The sequence below is a fragment of the Macaca nemestrina genome, chromosome X (assembly GCF_043159975.1).
Source record: "Macaca nemestrina isolate mMacNem1 chromosome X, mMacNem.hap1, whole genome shotgun sequence".
Taxonomy (NCBI): Eukaryota; Metazoa; Chordata; class Mammalia; order Primates; family Cercopithecidae; genus Macaca; species Macaca nemestrina.
The window spans coordinates 77,257,104-77,274,446 of record NC_092145.1 but is presented as its reverse complement, the minus strand read 5'-3'; the positions used below and the strand labels follow the sequence as shown (position 1 = coordinate 77,274,446).

The following is a 17,343-nucleotide window of genomic DNA, read 5'->3' as shown; positions in this document are numbered from 1 at the left end:
CCCGTCTCTACTAAAAATACAAAAATTAGCCAGGTGTGGTAGCGGGCACCTGTAATCCCAGCTACTCGGGAGGCTGAGGCAGGAGAATCGCTTGACCCAGAAGGTGGATGCTGCCGTGAGCCAAGATTGTGCCACCGCACTCCAGCCTGGGTAACAGGGCAAGACTCCATCTCAAAAACAAACCAAAAAAACAAAGTTTATAAAAGATTTTAGTAAAGCTAATTTCTGGTCTCATACAACTAGCTACTAAAGCTCTACATAAAAATGTATTAGATGTGGGTACTTAGCAATTTTAATAGCCACCATATACAAACAGCTACTATACATACAGCAAAAGAATTAATCTATATTATCTCTAAATATCGAAATACCTACCATGCAAGGTAGGACGTATTATGAGGCTAACTTTCATTAATACGTAAATAAATCTAAAGTCATACAACTAGTAAGAGGCAAAGCTGTTATTCAAATCCAAGTTTGACTGACTTCAAAGTCTTTCCAGTGGGACTGCAGAAAGGGAAAAGGTGCTCACTGATACAAACTACAGATGAGTGAAATGGCCTAGGCTCAACAGACTGGTTCTTGAAAAAAGACAATCATATAGGTAAGAAAACAGAAAGGCAAATATATGTCACAAATCCAGCAATATTAGATTCTACTGTCAAAATTTAAAATGAAACTCTCTAATACATACCCTAGATAGGCCCCTGCTGAACTGAATTCAAGGAAAGGAGGGATACGAATTGCTAAAGAACAAAGTACAGTTCATTTAAGCATGTCTGAATCTATCAAAAATTCATTCAAGAAAAGATCTAGAGCTAGAATTCCAAGGAAAACATGGCCTGCCACTGCATTTCAAAGGCAGCTTTTTATTGGGAAACAAACTAACATAGGATTAATCTTAGCAGGAATATGAGTTAAGAAAACCATAACCATGACATTTATAGGAAGGTAGATAGTTACTGAGAGGAAGTTTTGCTCTTGTTGCCCAGGCTGGAATGCAATAGTGCAATCTTGACTCACAGCAACCTCCACCTCCCAGGTTCAAGCGATTCTCCTGCCTCAGCCTCCCAAGTAGCTGGGATTACAGGGACCCGCCATGCCCGGCTAATTTTTTGTATTTTTAGTAGAGATGGGGTTTCACCACGTTAGCCAGGCTGGTCTCGAACTCCTAAGCTCAGGTGATTCACCAGCCTCGGCCTCTCAAAGTGCTAGGATTACAACCATGAGCCACCGTGCCAGGCCCACATTTATAGATATTTAAAATTAACTCCAAGGTATTACTAACAAAAATGTGGCACAGACCGTTAAAACTATAATCAACACATAAAAAACATTATTTTTTTATTATTATACTTTAAGTTCTAGGGTACATGTGCATAACGTGCAGGTTTGTTACATATGTAAACATTTTTAATTCTATTATCTCCAAGTTACGTCAAAACCCTGCTCCACATAGATAGTTTACATTTGGGGAAGTAGGATATATAAGGGGAAAGATTATAAAACACAAACATTTACACACATCCACTCTTGAGATTTTCAAACACACCAACCTCTCCCTCAACTACCAGTATCTAAATACCATGTTGCCTCTTCCCAGAACATGATGAACCAATCTCACTTACCAGGCTAATTCTTATTCATATTTCACATATCACCTTTCCGCTAGAAAGCCATCCGACCCAAATCATATTTACACAGGCTTCCTGTGTGCTCCCATAATCACAGTATCTCCCCTATCATGACACTTAGGCTTTGTATGTCTATCTTCCTCACTACAATAGAAGTCTTCCAAGGGCAGATACCATTTCCATCTTTCTTCAAGACTGTGCCCTCAAAGGCCTGGTATATGGTAAGCATTCAAATATTTATGGCATGAAATATCAACAGATCATTACGTACCTTACAAATAAGAACTTGCAATGAAGGGTGTCTATAAATGGAATCTTTTTGAAAATGATTGACCTGTTGTCCACAAGCAGTGCAGCTCACAATTCCATGAAGCCCATCTTCTAGGAGAAAGGAGTGACTATTATTCACACATTTACACAAAGAAAAAGATATTTACTTTAGTCAGCATTTTGTAACTTTTGTATTAGAAATGAAATACCTCATAATCCTTAGAAAAAAATGGCATCTTGGATACAAGTAAAAAAAGGTTAATATTTTATCGACTTACTAAGCACATGACAACCTTGGCAAATTCCAAGTTACAAATCCTAATTGTTTCCTTTTATAGATGCAAATGCCATTTTTTACAACTCAAAATAACATTAAGAGAACCCACAAAAATTTCTAAAACTAGGGGCCAAGAGCTCTTTTTTATTATTGCTTTGCAAATAAATTCAGTATCAGTCCTTACAGAACAGGGAAGTAACATATATGGAACAGATTCTTTTGCAATCCTATACTTAAGTATGCCATAAAGGTTTTTATTCTCAAAGTGGAATTGTCTGCACAGATCCTATCAATATGGTATGTAAAAACTTGGTAATTTTATGATATTACCAATTTCCTTCCCAATATTTACTTCAACACTATCCATAATTGTCATTAACCTGCCTTTTTTCTATGTGTACTCCACTATCCACTCCATACCAACACTGTCAACTATTTTCAAATAAAGACAAACAAGATATTGCAAGTATATCTATTTTGGCAGCAAAACATCAGAACAACTAGGGGTAAAAGGCAGAGTCCCATTCTGTACTGTCCCCTGAAAAACAGACTGAAGAAAACCTACAGAAACCTCTCCAGCCTCCTACTTGTCCCTAGTTCTGCTAAGGCAGTGTTTCACACCCTGAGCTAAACATTAGAGTCATCTGAAGAACCTTTTTAAAAACAGCCATTCCCACCCCTAAACCACTGAATTAAAACCTCTCAGACATTTTCTTAAAGTTTCAAAGATGATCCTGATGTGCAACCAAGACCTTGATCAAAATAAGATGGTAGATTATAATTCAGAAGAAGTCACTCAAAATGCTTACATTCACAAATAAAAAGGAGACAACTAAAAAACAAATTGGCACCATACTTAAATAAAAAACAAAACATCACATATATTTCTCACCCTTTTAATTTTCTCTTTTGGGTTTCTATTAGGTTTAAGGTCCAAAGCACTATGGACCCAAATATTATCATGAATATTTTTATTTGTAAAAACTTTTTTAAAAATTTAAGAGCTAGAGCTCACTCTGTCACCTAGGCTGGAATGCAATGGTGCAAATTCAGCTCACTGCAGCCTCTACCTCCCAGGCTCAATCGATCCTCCTACCTCAGCCTCCTGAGTAGCTGGGACTACAGGCACACACCACCACACCTGGCTAATTCTTTGTAGAGACTGGGTCTCACTGTGTTGCCCAGGCTGGTCTCCAACTCCTGGGCTCAAGTAATCTTCTGGCCTCAGCCTCCCAAAGTGCTGGGATTACAGGTGTGAGTCACTACACCTAGCCAGAAGCTAAAAGTTTTAAAGTTTAAGAACACCATCATACTGTTTTAGAAGATAAAAGTAAACTTGAAGGTTTACTATTTATGTTGCTAAAATTTTTATTTATTTATTTTTTAATTTTAAAGATGTGGTCTCAGTGCATCACCCAGACTGGAGTACAATGGCACAATCACAAGTCACTGTAGCCTCAAACGCCTGAGCTCAAGCAATCCTCCCACCTCATCCTACCTAATAGCAGGTATTACAAGCCTAATTTATTATAATCACATTATTTACAAACTCCAGTTTGATCTTGGGTATTCATATATTCTGTATTCATTTTAACAGAAACAAATACACCACAGCATACTTTTTCATTTCAAATAATTATTCCATTCAGATAAACTAACAAGATAAATAAAATGTAGAATCTGAATGTTCATCCAATGTTAAGTAATGCTTACTAAGCATCTTCTGTGTGCTTTGGTGCATATATCACTCAAGAATTAAACAAAACTAGGTAATTCTTTGGAGATTTTCTCCCACATGTGCACAAGGAATCAAATATAAGGATATTCACCACAGCACTAATTAGAAAATTAGAAAATGAAAAATTGGGAATAGCTTCCTGTGCGGGAAATGAATAGTGACTTATTGATACCACATAATTCTATAGAGCAGTGAAAAATAAGCAAACTAGATGTACATTTACTGACATGAATACAATTCAAAAACAATGTTAAATGAAAAACGTTCCCAAATGATATATACAGCATATTATTTTGTTATATTTTTAAATGAAAAATGTTTTATGAATACATATATAAAAAACATAGAAAAACATGCACACACATGCACATGCATAAAACTTCAAGATAATCATTACCTGTGGGGTGGGAAGAAGGGGAAATGGATGAGAGTAGGACTGAACCAATATTTTACTTAAGTGAGATCTGAAGCAAATATGGTAAAATGTTGAAATGTTACTTTATGTACTTGTTGCTGTACACATGTTTAAATTTTTTATTTTTAGTTATGAAATATATTTAAAATTGTAACACAGGGTATAAATGAAAAAGAGGCATTTTCATTTCTGAGCTCAATACATTTTAATGGTTTTAAAGAGAACAAAATTATTGTGTCATGTAAAAAAGTTAGGTGTAAAATATACTTTCTAACAATTAAAACTGGGAAAAGAATGTCAAAACAGGGTATGATACTGAAATTTTTTTAAAAAAAAATCCGCTCCTGAAATGTTAACTTTAGCCATATCTTTGTGTTATAATATTATTCCAAATCAATATAAGACTTTGTATATAAAGTTTACATTCTTGACAGTTTCCTACGTTAGGCTTCAATTTTGGAACTAGCTTTCTTAAAAAGTTTAAATATTATCTACACCAATTCAGCATTTCAGATCACCAATTTATCTATATATGTGTATATAAAGTAAACCTAGTGTTAAATTTCCTGTGTGATTTCTGACAGCTTAAAAATGTAACAAATCATTAAGATGAAAATAGGCATGAAAGATTTAAGTGCTACTGATAGCTATAAATGTTATGTATTCCCTTAAGCGTGATACCAAAACATTCCTACACAGAACATTCAATAAAATGTTCCTGAAACTTATCAGCTGAGACCAAATGCCAGCAGCATACCAAAGTAGCACTAGGAATACCCTCATCAACAACAGTGGTTCTTTTATTCTTTCAGCCCTTATCCACATTTCAGACATTGACTGCTCCAGGGTCCCTTCCCAAAAAAACACCACTTAGACACTCTGTACACTAAGTGTACACAATGCAGAACACTTAGTTATTTGTCTTCTCTAGAGAACCTATGATCAGAGGAAAGAAATTCTTACTACTGATCTTTACCATCACTTTCTAATTGAGGATTCTCTTAAATTTTAAGACTACTACCTTAGCTTTAATGAGCTCTGTTGCTGCAATGGCAGTTTCCCTACTATGAACTAGAGTCTCAGAAAGATTCCTTATGCTCAAAAAGAGTTGACTACCCCTTTGTGGACAAAAGACTAAACACTATTTCCTTTAATTTTGCCAACAACCTTACAAATTATTTAATCTGACAATGAATATATATAACATTTTATAAGTATAGATATATTTTACTGGTTCCATCAAGATAATCATAGCATTAAAATAAAAATCCACACAAAAATTTCACCAATATAAGAGCTTCACTTTAATTTCACAATTATATAATCTGATCAAAATTAAATGGATATGCTTTCACTACACTTCTACTTAGAAATTTAGTGTCATGTTCTATCATTTGGAGATTCATTCCTTTTATAGTTATGAATTCTGGCTCTGTTAAGCTGCCCCAAAATATATATACACACCATCTAAGAATCACACACAAACAAGTGGGACACATAGTCCACTATCATACATTTCTAAATAAATACAAACTTTTTATAGATGGTTAGCCAATATTGAGAGAGAGAGAGAGAGAGAGAGAGAGAGTGTGTGTGTGTGTGTGTATGTGTGTGTATATGCATGTGTGTTAATTTTTTTGAGACAGGGTCTGACTCTGTCATCCAGGCTGCAGTGCAGTGGTACAATCACGGCTCACTGCAGCCTTGATCACCTGGGCTCAAGTGAGCCTCCCACCTCAGCCCCCAGAGTTGCTAGGACTACAGGCATGCGCCACTATGTCCAGCTGATATTTTTATTTTTTGTAGATATGGGGTCTCACCATATAGACCAAGCAGGTCTCGAACTCCAGGACTCAAGTAATCCTCCTGCCTTGCCTTCCTAAAGTGCTGGTATTACAGGTGTGAGCCACCACTCCCCACCATTTGTGTGTTTAAGGGAGGATAGACAGACAAAGGGAGAGGCGCCTCCGGCAGACAGAGGGAGGGTTATCAGCTCTAGCTCCCTACTCCTTCCTACTTATGTCCATGTTGCTGTTCTTAGATTAATGGATCTGAAACTTCAGTGTACACAAACTGGGGTACATTCTTGACCTCATCAACAGAAATTCTAATTTGCGAGGAGTGGAGTCAAGGGACTTGCATTTATAATACCCCAACTAATACTAATGCAGATGTATGTCACTCTATGCAACTCTAACTATATATAAAGTTACCTGGAGGCCACAGACAAGATTTTGCATAAATCTAAAATTCTTTTAGGGTTGGGGGGGAAACATAGTATTATGGCATATATGTATTATAGAACATGTGGAAGAAGGAAATGCTAAGCTTCTTGAGATAACTTAATAGCCACTGAAGGCAAAGGTGTTTTGATAAATAGTGTTTAACCTTTTCTGCTTCAGAGCTCAGAGAGAAACAGAAGTTATATTTAAGTAGTGCTTTTAATAAACAAAAGGCAGAAAAGTGGAGGTATTTTTAGTAAGCACATCAGATTTTCCAATATGGTCATAAACAGCAATTTAAATTCATGTTTCATTTTCACTTGTATTTACCTCCGCGTTTTTTGAGATTTTCAGTTTTCATTTTACTTCTGCTTCTAAATTCAGGCCCTTTAAAATCATCTTTGTCTTCATTCAGCACTGGCTCTGGCTGTACAATCACTGTACCTAGAATGATTTCATTTAAAAAACCATTACACATATTAAATGTGCAAGTGAAGTACAAGACTTCAGTTCAGATAAAGCCAACATTGCTGGTACATAGTTTGTTTCTTTCAAGCTTTAGATATTGGTATAAGGACCTCACAAAAGTAAATAAAACAGGGAAATAGTATAAGGGCCAGGTGTCAACAATCAGTTTATTTGTTGAAATATAGTTCATAAAAACAGGAAAGGGAGGTATTATGGCGTGATTAAAAAAGAAATGTGTGAATCAAATAGAAAGCCTCAACCCAGTTCTGAATTTTTATAGTGCCTATCACAAAAGCTGTTATGAATATGAACATCTATGCTAAGTTCCATAAAGAATTCATAAAATATGTGGTTCAGAGGGAAAAAATTTTTAAAGACATCCTATTTTCATAATCCAAATCATAAACTCAGAAAGATTTTTAAGGGTAGTTTTATACTGCAAGGGAGGGGTATTGGTGGGAGAAATTAAGTTCATTCTATTACTCCTGTATCTATTCTGCAGCATTTCCCAACTGGTATGTCAAAGCTTCAGTACTCTGTAAAGTCCTTAAAGAGTTTTTAGAGATTAAGATACTTTAGCTAAAGTACCCTGACAATAAATTGTAGAATGAGATCATTTGTTGATCCCTATGTTAATATTTTAGAAAGAATGTCCTTCCTTAACTATAAAACATGTGAATTGAGGAGAGAGGCTGTCGATTTAAGTTTTCATTAGTTCTCTCAAGAGCAAATAAGACAGGCAGAGTAAAAAGGGTTTAGGTCTCAATGTTTACCTACATTGCTTGGCTTAGTAACTGGCTATCATCGGCAACAATCAAGGAAGAAAAAGCAGGTAGTCGCCAAGGGCTTTCTCGGATACATGGCTCTATGTTACTCAACAAGCAAATTTTGACAAGTTATAACATCTAGTTGGTAAATGAGTTTCTGAGTCTCTGAAAGGGTGTGGGGAGAGGACACAGAAGATTGAGATTTTACAGATTGTAGTAAAATTAAATAATCCCCACCAAAAAGTTATTCACAGCAATCATTGCATGTATATACTCTCAGAGAAGCCCCAGCATTTGAAAAGAACTAAAGATTTTAAATTAACAACAACAACAAAAAAAAAAAAAAAAAAAACCTGAATTCTCCCTAGAGATTCTTCTAGGGAGAATTGGAAGCAAAGCAGCAGAGTGAAAAGAGCACTCACTAGGCTTTGGATTCAAGCAGACCTGGGTTGAAATCTTAGCTTCTCAATTTAAAGCTGAAAAAGTTCCTTGGGTTCTGAATTTGTTCCTTTATCTCTACAAGCAAAATAATAACTACCTTACAGTGTTGTTTTGAGGATTAAAGGAGTTAATTTTGTAAGAGCCTGGTACTTATATATACTCAATAAATATTACAACAATAATATAAACACCCAAATTTAACCTTATGAAATGGGTTTGTTTTTGTTTTGGTCTGACAGAATTAGGCATAGTTCAGGTTAGTAACATCATATGCTGACTTTCTTCCACAGTACCATTAAAACAAAAGTTTGAATTCCTATTTCTTACATCATAAACACTCCCAGTGACAACCACTGAGAATGTAAAAATCCAAAGTAAGTCACCACCTATGGGACTTAGACTCCCATGTTAGTTGTTTCTGCCCTTGGCCACCAAAACCATTATGTAAAATTGTCATAAATGATTTGCAAAGCTAAGTAAGTGGTAGGCCCCTATCTCTCTTCTTTCATTAATTTCCTTTCCTCATTTCATTTATCACCTTTTGTAACTTCTAATTTATCCTAGTCAAGGAAAGTCCCATCCCTCCTACCTACCGTATTTTTTAAATTTCCATAATTTGAAAATGTGTCATAAAAACATAGACAGGGAACAAGGTTTAATAAGCACTGCTATAAAAGATCTATGAGAATGAATTTGAAAACTCTGCCAAGAGACTACAACATATTATTTAACAAAGAAAAAAATATAAAATTTGACTCTTTGAACCAAGTCCCCTGTCATTCTCATCATCCAATTATATTGCTCTCAGATTTGAGCTATGAAGAGTCCAAGATACTCATGTGGCTTTTTCCCCCATTATTAACAAAGTTTTATGGTTAGAACTTCAACAGTTGAGAGGTATGTGACAAAGTTTTTTTAAAAAGATAACAGCAAGAAATACAACTAAATCTATCTATGATAGTTAACTTCAGCTTCTAGCCTTAGGGAATTTAAGAATGCAATAAGACTAAACTAGACTGTAAATGATTTTTAAGTTTTCAGGAACGGTCATTACATTTTTGTATAAAGCAGGCACATTAACATTGACTGAACCAAAACCTAATATAATAAATTTTTAAACTTGCTTACACATTGAAGTATAATTTGGAAACTAAAGCCCCTTGTCTAAAACTCGATGGAAAGAAAAAAATAGATATCATTCTTTACAAAACTAACTGAATATTCCAAATTTTTAACTTCGATAACACACATTATCATCGGCATACAAATACATTTCTAGACAACCACTAGGAAAATGCCATGTTTGGTCTTTTGTACATAGCTAACAGTAATCAAGTTCCAATTTTATAAAAATGATGTTTAAAAATTCATTTCAACTTTAACTTCATGAAAAATTAACACACATTACCTTTTGGCAAGCTTTGCATAGTAATATCATTTTCTGAATTTTCATTAGATGCATCTTCATTTACAGTTTCGTCATCCAAAGGTTTTTCATCATCTGATTCTACATACTTTGTTACAATTGAAGGTTTCCTATGAAAGAATTAAGTTCATAGAATTATGAACATTTCTGACAACTGGAACAATATCCAAAGAACATAAATAACATGTTGAGATTGAGCAGTGGGTCTCAACCAGGAAGCATATCAGAATCACCCAGGGAAGCATGTGTGTCTACACTGTATCACTGAAGATTATGATTCAATAGGTCTGGAGTAAGACCAAGGCATACGCATTCTGAAAAAGCTACCAGGGAGACCTTGGAGGACACTCTTCTTTAAGAATCACTACTTTAGAGAATAAATTAATATCAAGCAAGCTTGGTTTTTAAGAGACATTCCCACTGCTTAGAAACAATGAAAGTCCAATAGACTAAGCGGCAAACTTCTAATAAGAATTATACTGCACAGTATATTGGGAATTATATTATGTTAGAAAATAGTTTCAGTTTTTATGTATGGCTTCACAATTTAGCAGAAAAAAGTGTTTTTTACCACTCTTTTTTCTCCTTGTAACTTACAACTATGATGACTAACTCCCCATCCTAGACAATTTCAAAAAACCCATTGTCTCATAAGGCATTCAAAAATTATTTTCTCCTTTTTCAAAGACATATATTGTCTAATGAAATAAACTACATATTGCAAGGGCCACTAATACATAATAAATCCTTTAAAAACCCTTTAAAATTCAAAGTTGGAATGAAAAATAATTGTTAAAATCAGGTGACAGATACAAAGGGATTCATTATATTATACTTATCATTTTTAAATATGTATATTTGTGCCGGGCGCGGTGGCTCACGCCTGTAATCCCAGCACTTTGGGAGGCCGAGGCGGGAGGATCACAAGGTCAGTAGATCGAGACCACGGTGAAACCCCGTCTCTACTAAAAATACAAAAAATTAGCCGGGCGCGGTTGTGGGCGCCTGTAGTCCCAGCTACTCGGGAGGCTGAGGCAGGAGAATGGCGTGAACCCGGGAGGCGGAGCTTGCAGTGAGCCAAGATCGCGCCACTGCACTCCAGCCTGGGCGACAGAGCGAGACTCCGTCTCAAAAAAAAAAAAAAAAAATGTATATTTGTATAGAATAGTTAACTCAGAATAGTGCTTGACATGAGTTCAGAAAAAATTTGGTTCTAGAAACAGAAAATAACCTGAAAAAGAAAATAACTTTTTGTCCCTTCAACATCAACCAACCTCTTTGATCGTGACGATCCTGAAGACTTGGATTTTTCTGAAGAGCTAGTTCCCTAGATGTGAGACATAAATATAAAAGTGAATAAAACTCTCAAAACAGCACCCCTACAATTAGCTATTTCCCTATAGCAACTTCAATACAGGGATATAATGAGATGCTATTTATGTGCCTAGAATATTTTTCTAAAAGGAATTCCAAAAACTAATTATCTACCACATAAGGAACACAGATGCAAAAATAAAAATAAAAATAAAAACTAATTCTCATTGACTGCCAGGTTTCCTTGGCTGAAGATTAAATTTCTCGTTTTTCACATGGTTGCTGTCACATGCTGCGGGGGATACACTGCTGTAAAATGATCACGGCCCCAGTCAACAAAGACAAAACAAAGAAGCAGAAGTAATCAGATCTCAACAGAAGTAGGGAGTTTTAAGGCTCTAAATATGTTTCATTATTCTCTAAGCTAACATCTGGCATGAAGTAACTTCTACAACTTGCTTTGAGATACTAAACTTACCCTCATTTTGCCAGTATAATCAATATATTTTACTGGATTCAGTTTTTTTACAATAGGTAAAAATTTCCCAAAACCATAGTTGTAGACCTGTGTATCAGGCAAAGGACCTTGTTATGAGTTGCTAATAATAATGCTTAGCAGACTCTAGATACCAAGTTTTGAGAGATTTCACAACCATGAAGTTCATGCCCATAACATCCACCTCAAACACCTCTGGGGTAATATAAAGACAGTTAAATATCTATCTGTTGGAAAGTCTTCAGCTGTCTCACTTTAGGTCAACTGCTGAAGTGAACCACAACAATAACAGAAACAATGAACACCTTCTCAAACTGGAAAATAATGAAACTGAAGTATCATAATGACAACTGGGTATCAGTAGCCTTCGACACATACATGTGTCTAGAAGCAATCTAACGACATATGCTCTAGTCAGTTAATAGTAACTAACAAATATCTCTAAATAATTATCCTTACCTCTTCCTTGCTGTTTTCCATCATATCAGAGTTACTTCCAGAACCACTGATTTTATCTAAAAAAGAAGAAATAAAGAACATTATTTATCTCTTTGATGCATTATCAAATAGAACATCAATACTTATAACTCCATAAACCCATTCTCACACTATGAAGTCTGGCAGTATTGTTAACACACTACTCACATTAAAATATTCCTAGAAGAGTTCTTTCACTAGAATCACTCTCCTTTTGCATACTAACCCCTCCTTATAAAGCATGAAATCTCTCTAAAGATTACTTTGATATAAAAACATTTCCAGTTGCAGTTTATAAATATTACAAGACATTTCCCAGTAGAAGAAAATTTAAACTATTACACTGAAAATAAAAAACATACTACCAATAAAGTATATTTCATTTCACCATAAAATACTGGGAAAATAACAGCAAACTAAACCAAAATCAAGGAGAAGGAAATAATAAAGATTATGGCAGAAATTCATGAAACGGATGAAATAGGAAATAGAAAAACAATAGGGGGAAAAAAAATCAATAAAACCAAAGAGTAGTTCTTTTTCTTTTCCTCCTTTTCTTTTTTTTTTTGGAGATAGGGTCTCACTCCATTGTCCATACTAGAGTGCAGAGGTACTATCATGGTTCACTTTAGCCTCAACCTCCCAGGTTCAGGTGATCCTCCCCTCTAAGCCTCCCAGGTAGTTGGGACTACAGGTGCGCACCACCACACCCGGCTAATTTTTTGTGGAGATGGGGTTTCGTCATGTTGCCAGGTTGTTCTCTAACTCCTGGGTTCAAGTGGTCTGCCCACCTTGGCCTCCCAAAGTGCTGAGATTATGGGCATGAGCCACAGGCACCTGGCCAAAAACTAATTCTTTAAAAAGATGATCAAGCAGGAACTTGGCCATTCAAGTTGGAATCTGCTAGGGATTGTGTAACAACTTACCTGCGGGGGAAGAAAAGATGAACAAACTTTAGGCTAGACTGACCAAGAAAAAAAAGAAACAAGACTCAAGTTACTAGACTCAGAAATGAAAAAGAGGACATTACTACCAAACTTACTGAAATAAAGGGATTATAAAGGAATACTATGAACAACTGTATGCCAAAAATTAAATAACTTACATGAAATGAACAAATTCCAAAACACAAACTACTAAAACTGACTCAAGAAGAAACAGTTGTGAATAGATCTGTAACAACTGATGAGATTAAATCAGCAATAAAAAGAGCTACCCATAAAGAAAAGGCCCAAACGTTCTCACCACTTAATTATAACAAACATTTAAAAAAGGACTAATACCAATTCTTCACAAACTCTTCAAAAAACAGAAAAGGAGGCAACATTTCCCAACTCATTTTATGAAACTAGTATTGCCCTGATATAAAAAATCACAAATAGAGAAAACTACAGGCAAGTATCACTTATGAATATAGATGCAAAAGTCCACAAAATATTAGAAAACTTCAAATCAGAAGACAGGCTAGAGACTGGGAGAAAATCTTTACAAAGTAAACATCTGATAAAAGACAATTATCTAAACTCTACAAAGAATGCTTAAAACTCAACAATAATATAACAACATGATATTAAAGGGAAAAAAAAGAAACCTATGTGAACAGACACCTCACCAAAAAAGATATACAGATGCAAATAAGCACATGAAAAAATGCTCAACAATATATGTCATTAGGGAATTGCAAATTAAAACAATATACCCCTACATGCCTATTAGAATAGCCAAAATCCAGAACACTGACTATACCAAAACCTGCTGAGAAGGGTATGGAGCAAAAGAAACTCTCATTTATTGCTGGTGGGAATGTAAAATGGTACAGCCACTCAGGAAAACAGTTCAGCAATTCCTTACAAAACTAAGCATACCATACATAAAGTAGCAATCACACTCCTTGGCATTTATCCAAAGAAGCTGAAACCATATATCCACAAAATAACCTGCATGGAGATGTTTATAAACATCTTTATTTTATATAAACATCTTCGTTTACTTATATAAACATCTTTATAAGCAGCTTTATTCATAACTGCCAAAACTTGGAAGCAACCAAGATATCGTTTAGAAGATTAATGGATAAACAAACTGTAGTACATCCAGAAAATGGAATATTATTCGGCACTAGAAATAAATTAGTTACCAAGCTACAAAGAGACATGGAGGAAACAAATGCAGATTACTGTGTGAAAGAAGCCAGTCTGGAAAGGCTACATACATATGATTACAACTATGACAATCTGAAAAAGGCAAAACTATGGAGAAAGTAAAAAGATCAGTGGCTGCCAGTACTCACAGGGGAGAAAGGGATGAAGAAACAGGCACAGCACAGGAAATTTTTAGGGCAGTGAAACTATTCTGTATGATACCAGAAAATGTTGAATGCAGGTCATTATATATTTGTCAAAAATCTTTAAAATGTATAATACCAAGAGTAAACCTTAACGTAAACTATGCATTTGGGGTAATAATGACATGTCAATGTAGGTTCACCAATGTTATATAACAAATGTACAACTCTCTTATGGAATGCTGATAGTGGGAGATGCTGTGCATGTGTAGAAGCAGGGGCATATGGGAACTCACTGTACTCTTTGCTCAATTTTGCTATGAACCTAAAACAGCTCTTTAAAAATACCTTTTTACTGGCTGGGTGTGGTGGCTCACGCCTGTAATCCTAGCACTTTGAAAGGCTGAGGCGGGCGGATCACCTGAGGTCAGGAGTTCGAGACCAGCTTGACCAATAAGATGAAACCCTGTTGCTACTAAAAATACAAAAATTAGCTGGGCATGGTGGCATGTACCTGTAAACCCAGCTACTCGGGAGGCGGAGACAGGAGAATCACTTGAACCCAGGAGGTGGAGGTTGCAGTGAGCCAAGATCGCCCCATTGCACTCCAGCCTGGGCAACAAGAGCAAAACTCAGTCTCCAAAAAAAAAAAAAAAAAAAAAAAAATTTCTAATAAATTAAGGAAGACAGGAAATTTAAAATCTACAAAAACCCACAGGTAGGTAATATCATACTTAATGGTGACAGACTGAATGCTTTCCCCCTTAAGATCAGAAACAAGGCAAGGAAATCTGCTCTCGTCATTTGTATTCAATTTTGCACTACGGATTCTACTCAGAGCATGCATGTTAAAAAAAAAAAATTGAAAGGCATCAGTATTTAAAAGGAAGGTATGAAACTATCCCTATTAGAGGGCCAGGTGCGGTGGCTGATGCCTGTAATCCCAGCACTTTGGGAGGCTGAGGCAGGTGGATCACCTGAGGTCAGGAGTTCGAGACCAGACTAGCCAACATGGCAAAACCCCGTCTCTACTAAAAATACAGAAATTAGCCAGGTGTGGTGGCGTATCCCTGTAATCCCAGCTACTAGGGAGGCTGAGGCAGGAGAATCACTTGAACCCGGGAGGCAGACGTTGCCGTGAGCTGAGGTCACGCCATTGCACTCCACCCTGGGCAACAGAGTGAGACTCTGTCTCAAAAAAAATAAATAAATAAAACTATCCCTATTAGAATATGGCATGATCTCATACATAGAAGATGCTAAGGAATCCACTAAAGAATTATTGGAATAGGCTGGGCACGGTGGCTCACACCTGTAATCCCAACACTTTGGGAGGCCGAGGTGGGCGGATCACCAGAGGTCAGGAGTTCAAGACTAGCCTGGCCAACATGGCAAAACCCTGTCTCTACTAAAAATACAAAAATTAGCTGGGCGTAGTGGCAGGTGCCAGTAATCCCAGCTACTTGGTAGGCTGAGGCATGAGAATTGCTTGAACCTGGGAGGCGGAGGTTGCAGTGAGCCAAGATCACATCACTGTACTTCAGCCTGGGGAATAGAGCGAGACTATCTCAAATTAAAAAAAAAAAAAAAAAAAAAGAATCATGGGAATAAAATTAGTTCAGGAAGACTGATGGGTACAAGGACAATAAACAAAAATCAATGTTATGTCTATACACTTGCAATGAATAATCTCAAAATGAAACTAAGAAAAGAATTCCATTTATAACAGAAGGAAATAATTTACAAAAAAAAAAAAAGAAGTACAAAACATACTCTGAAAATTATAAAACGCCATTAAAGAAATTAAAGATCTAAATCAGTGGAAAAACACTTCATGTTCATGAATTAGAAGACAACTTTTTTTTTAAATTAGGGACAGAGTCTCACTCTACTGCCCAGGCTGGAGTGCAGTGGTGTAATTATAGCTCACTGCGGCCTCAAACTCCTGGGCTCAAGTGATCCTCCTGCCTCAGCATCCTGATTAGCTGGCACTACAGGCACATGCCACCATGCCTGGCTAATTTTTAAATGTTGTGTAGATGGGGTCTGGCTATGTTTTCCAGGCTGGTCTCAAATTCCTGTCCTCAAGTAATCCTCCCACCTCAGCCTCCCAAAATGCTGGAATTACAGGCATGAGTCATCGCACCTCGCCAGTGATAAAACATTAAACACCCTTGAGATACAATTTATATACCATACAATTTACCCATTTAAAGCACACAATTCCATCAGCCACCAGGCCAAGCCACAAGATTTATCATTCTTATGATGCCAATGTTACAGAATCTTTGGGGGTGTCACTTTTCTGGCCAGAAACATCTGTGGCTGGTGGCACCTGTGCCAGAGTTTTGCTCGGGCCTGCTGGGCTCGTCCCGCCTATTTGGCCTGGCCGGCTACACTTGGCTCATGCCACTGGCCTGTATCCTATGCTGGCCAAGGGAGACTGCATGAAGTAGCAAGGGGTATGTGAGCAAGTGTGGGGTCCAGCCACTGCGCAATCAGACATGCTAGGGGCTGCAGCAGGGCACGCAGCTCCAGGTGCCAGCATGGGCATCAGTTCTTTCTCTGTGAGGCTGCAGCTGGACCAGGAACACCACAACCAGCATCCACAGCTGGCACCAGGGAACACGGTGGCACCCAGAAGGCTGGAGACACCAGGAACCGCAGAGAGAGTCACAGCCCTGGCTCGGGGCGCTCCCAGGTCTGGGCTCCCCAAAGGGCTGCAGCTCTTCTTTCCTTCTCTTTACCTGCAACAAGGTGAGCAAGGGGCATGTCTCAGCCCTGTTTGTGTTACAGCTCTTTTAGCCTCATTCAGCAGGTCCCAAGTTCTTGTCCTGCACCCAAGAAGAATGAGGTACACAGAAAAGTGGAGAGTAAGCAAGATAAAGAGGGGCTTTATTGAGCAATAGAACAGCTCAGAGGAAACCCAAAGGGACAACTCCTTTCCACAGTCAGGGTATCCCAACAAGTGCTCAGCTCCTAGCAGAGAGGGTGGCTCTTCTCTGCTAGGCAAGTCGTTACTACAAGTGTTCAGCTATCAGCAGAGAGGGTAGCTCCTCTCAGCAGCTGATCATCCCATCACCTGCACAGCTCTCAGTAGAGAGGAGGCCCTAG

At 37.0% G+C, this 17,343-nt stretch overlaps 1 protein-coding gene across 10 annotated transcripts in view; it reads right to left on the bottom strand.

The window, feature by feature from the left end:
- The window catches only part of LOC105464243 (ATRX chromatin remodeler), a 284,777-nt gene that overhangs the window by 188,706 nt on the left and 78,728 nt on the right, over positions 1-17,343 (bottom strand). For 5 of the 10 annotated variants that reach the window (XM_011711962.2, XM_011711997.2, XM_011711976.3 and 2 more), the window contains 5 exons: positions 11,928-11,983; positions 10,933-10,985; positions 9,641-9,768; positions 6,887-7,000; positions 1,906-2,015 (listed from right to left, as the gene is read on the bottom strand). In XM_011711962.2, coding sequence (XP_011710264.2) covers positions 1,906-2,015; positions 6,887-7,000; positions 9,641-9,768; positions 10,933-10,985; positions 11,928-11,983 — 461 coding nt within the window. Of the gene's footprint in view, positions 1-1,905; positions 2,016-6,886; positions 7,001-9,640; positions 9,769-10,932; positions 10,986-11,927; positions 11,984-12,871; positions 12,910-17,343 lie in introns of all 10 variants that reach the window. The other 5 variants (XM_011711988.3, XM_011712007.3, XM_071088504.1 and 2 more) reach the window with 4 other exon arrangements.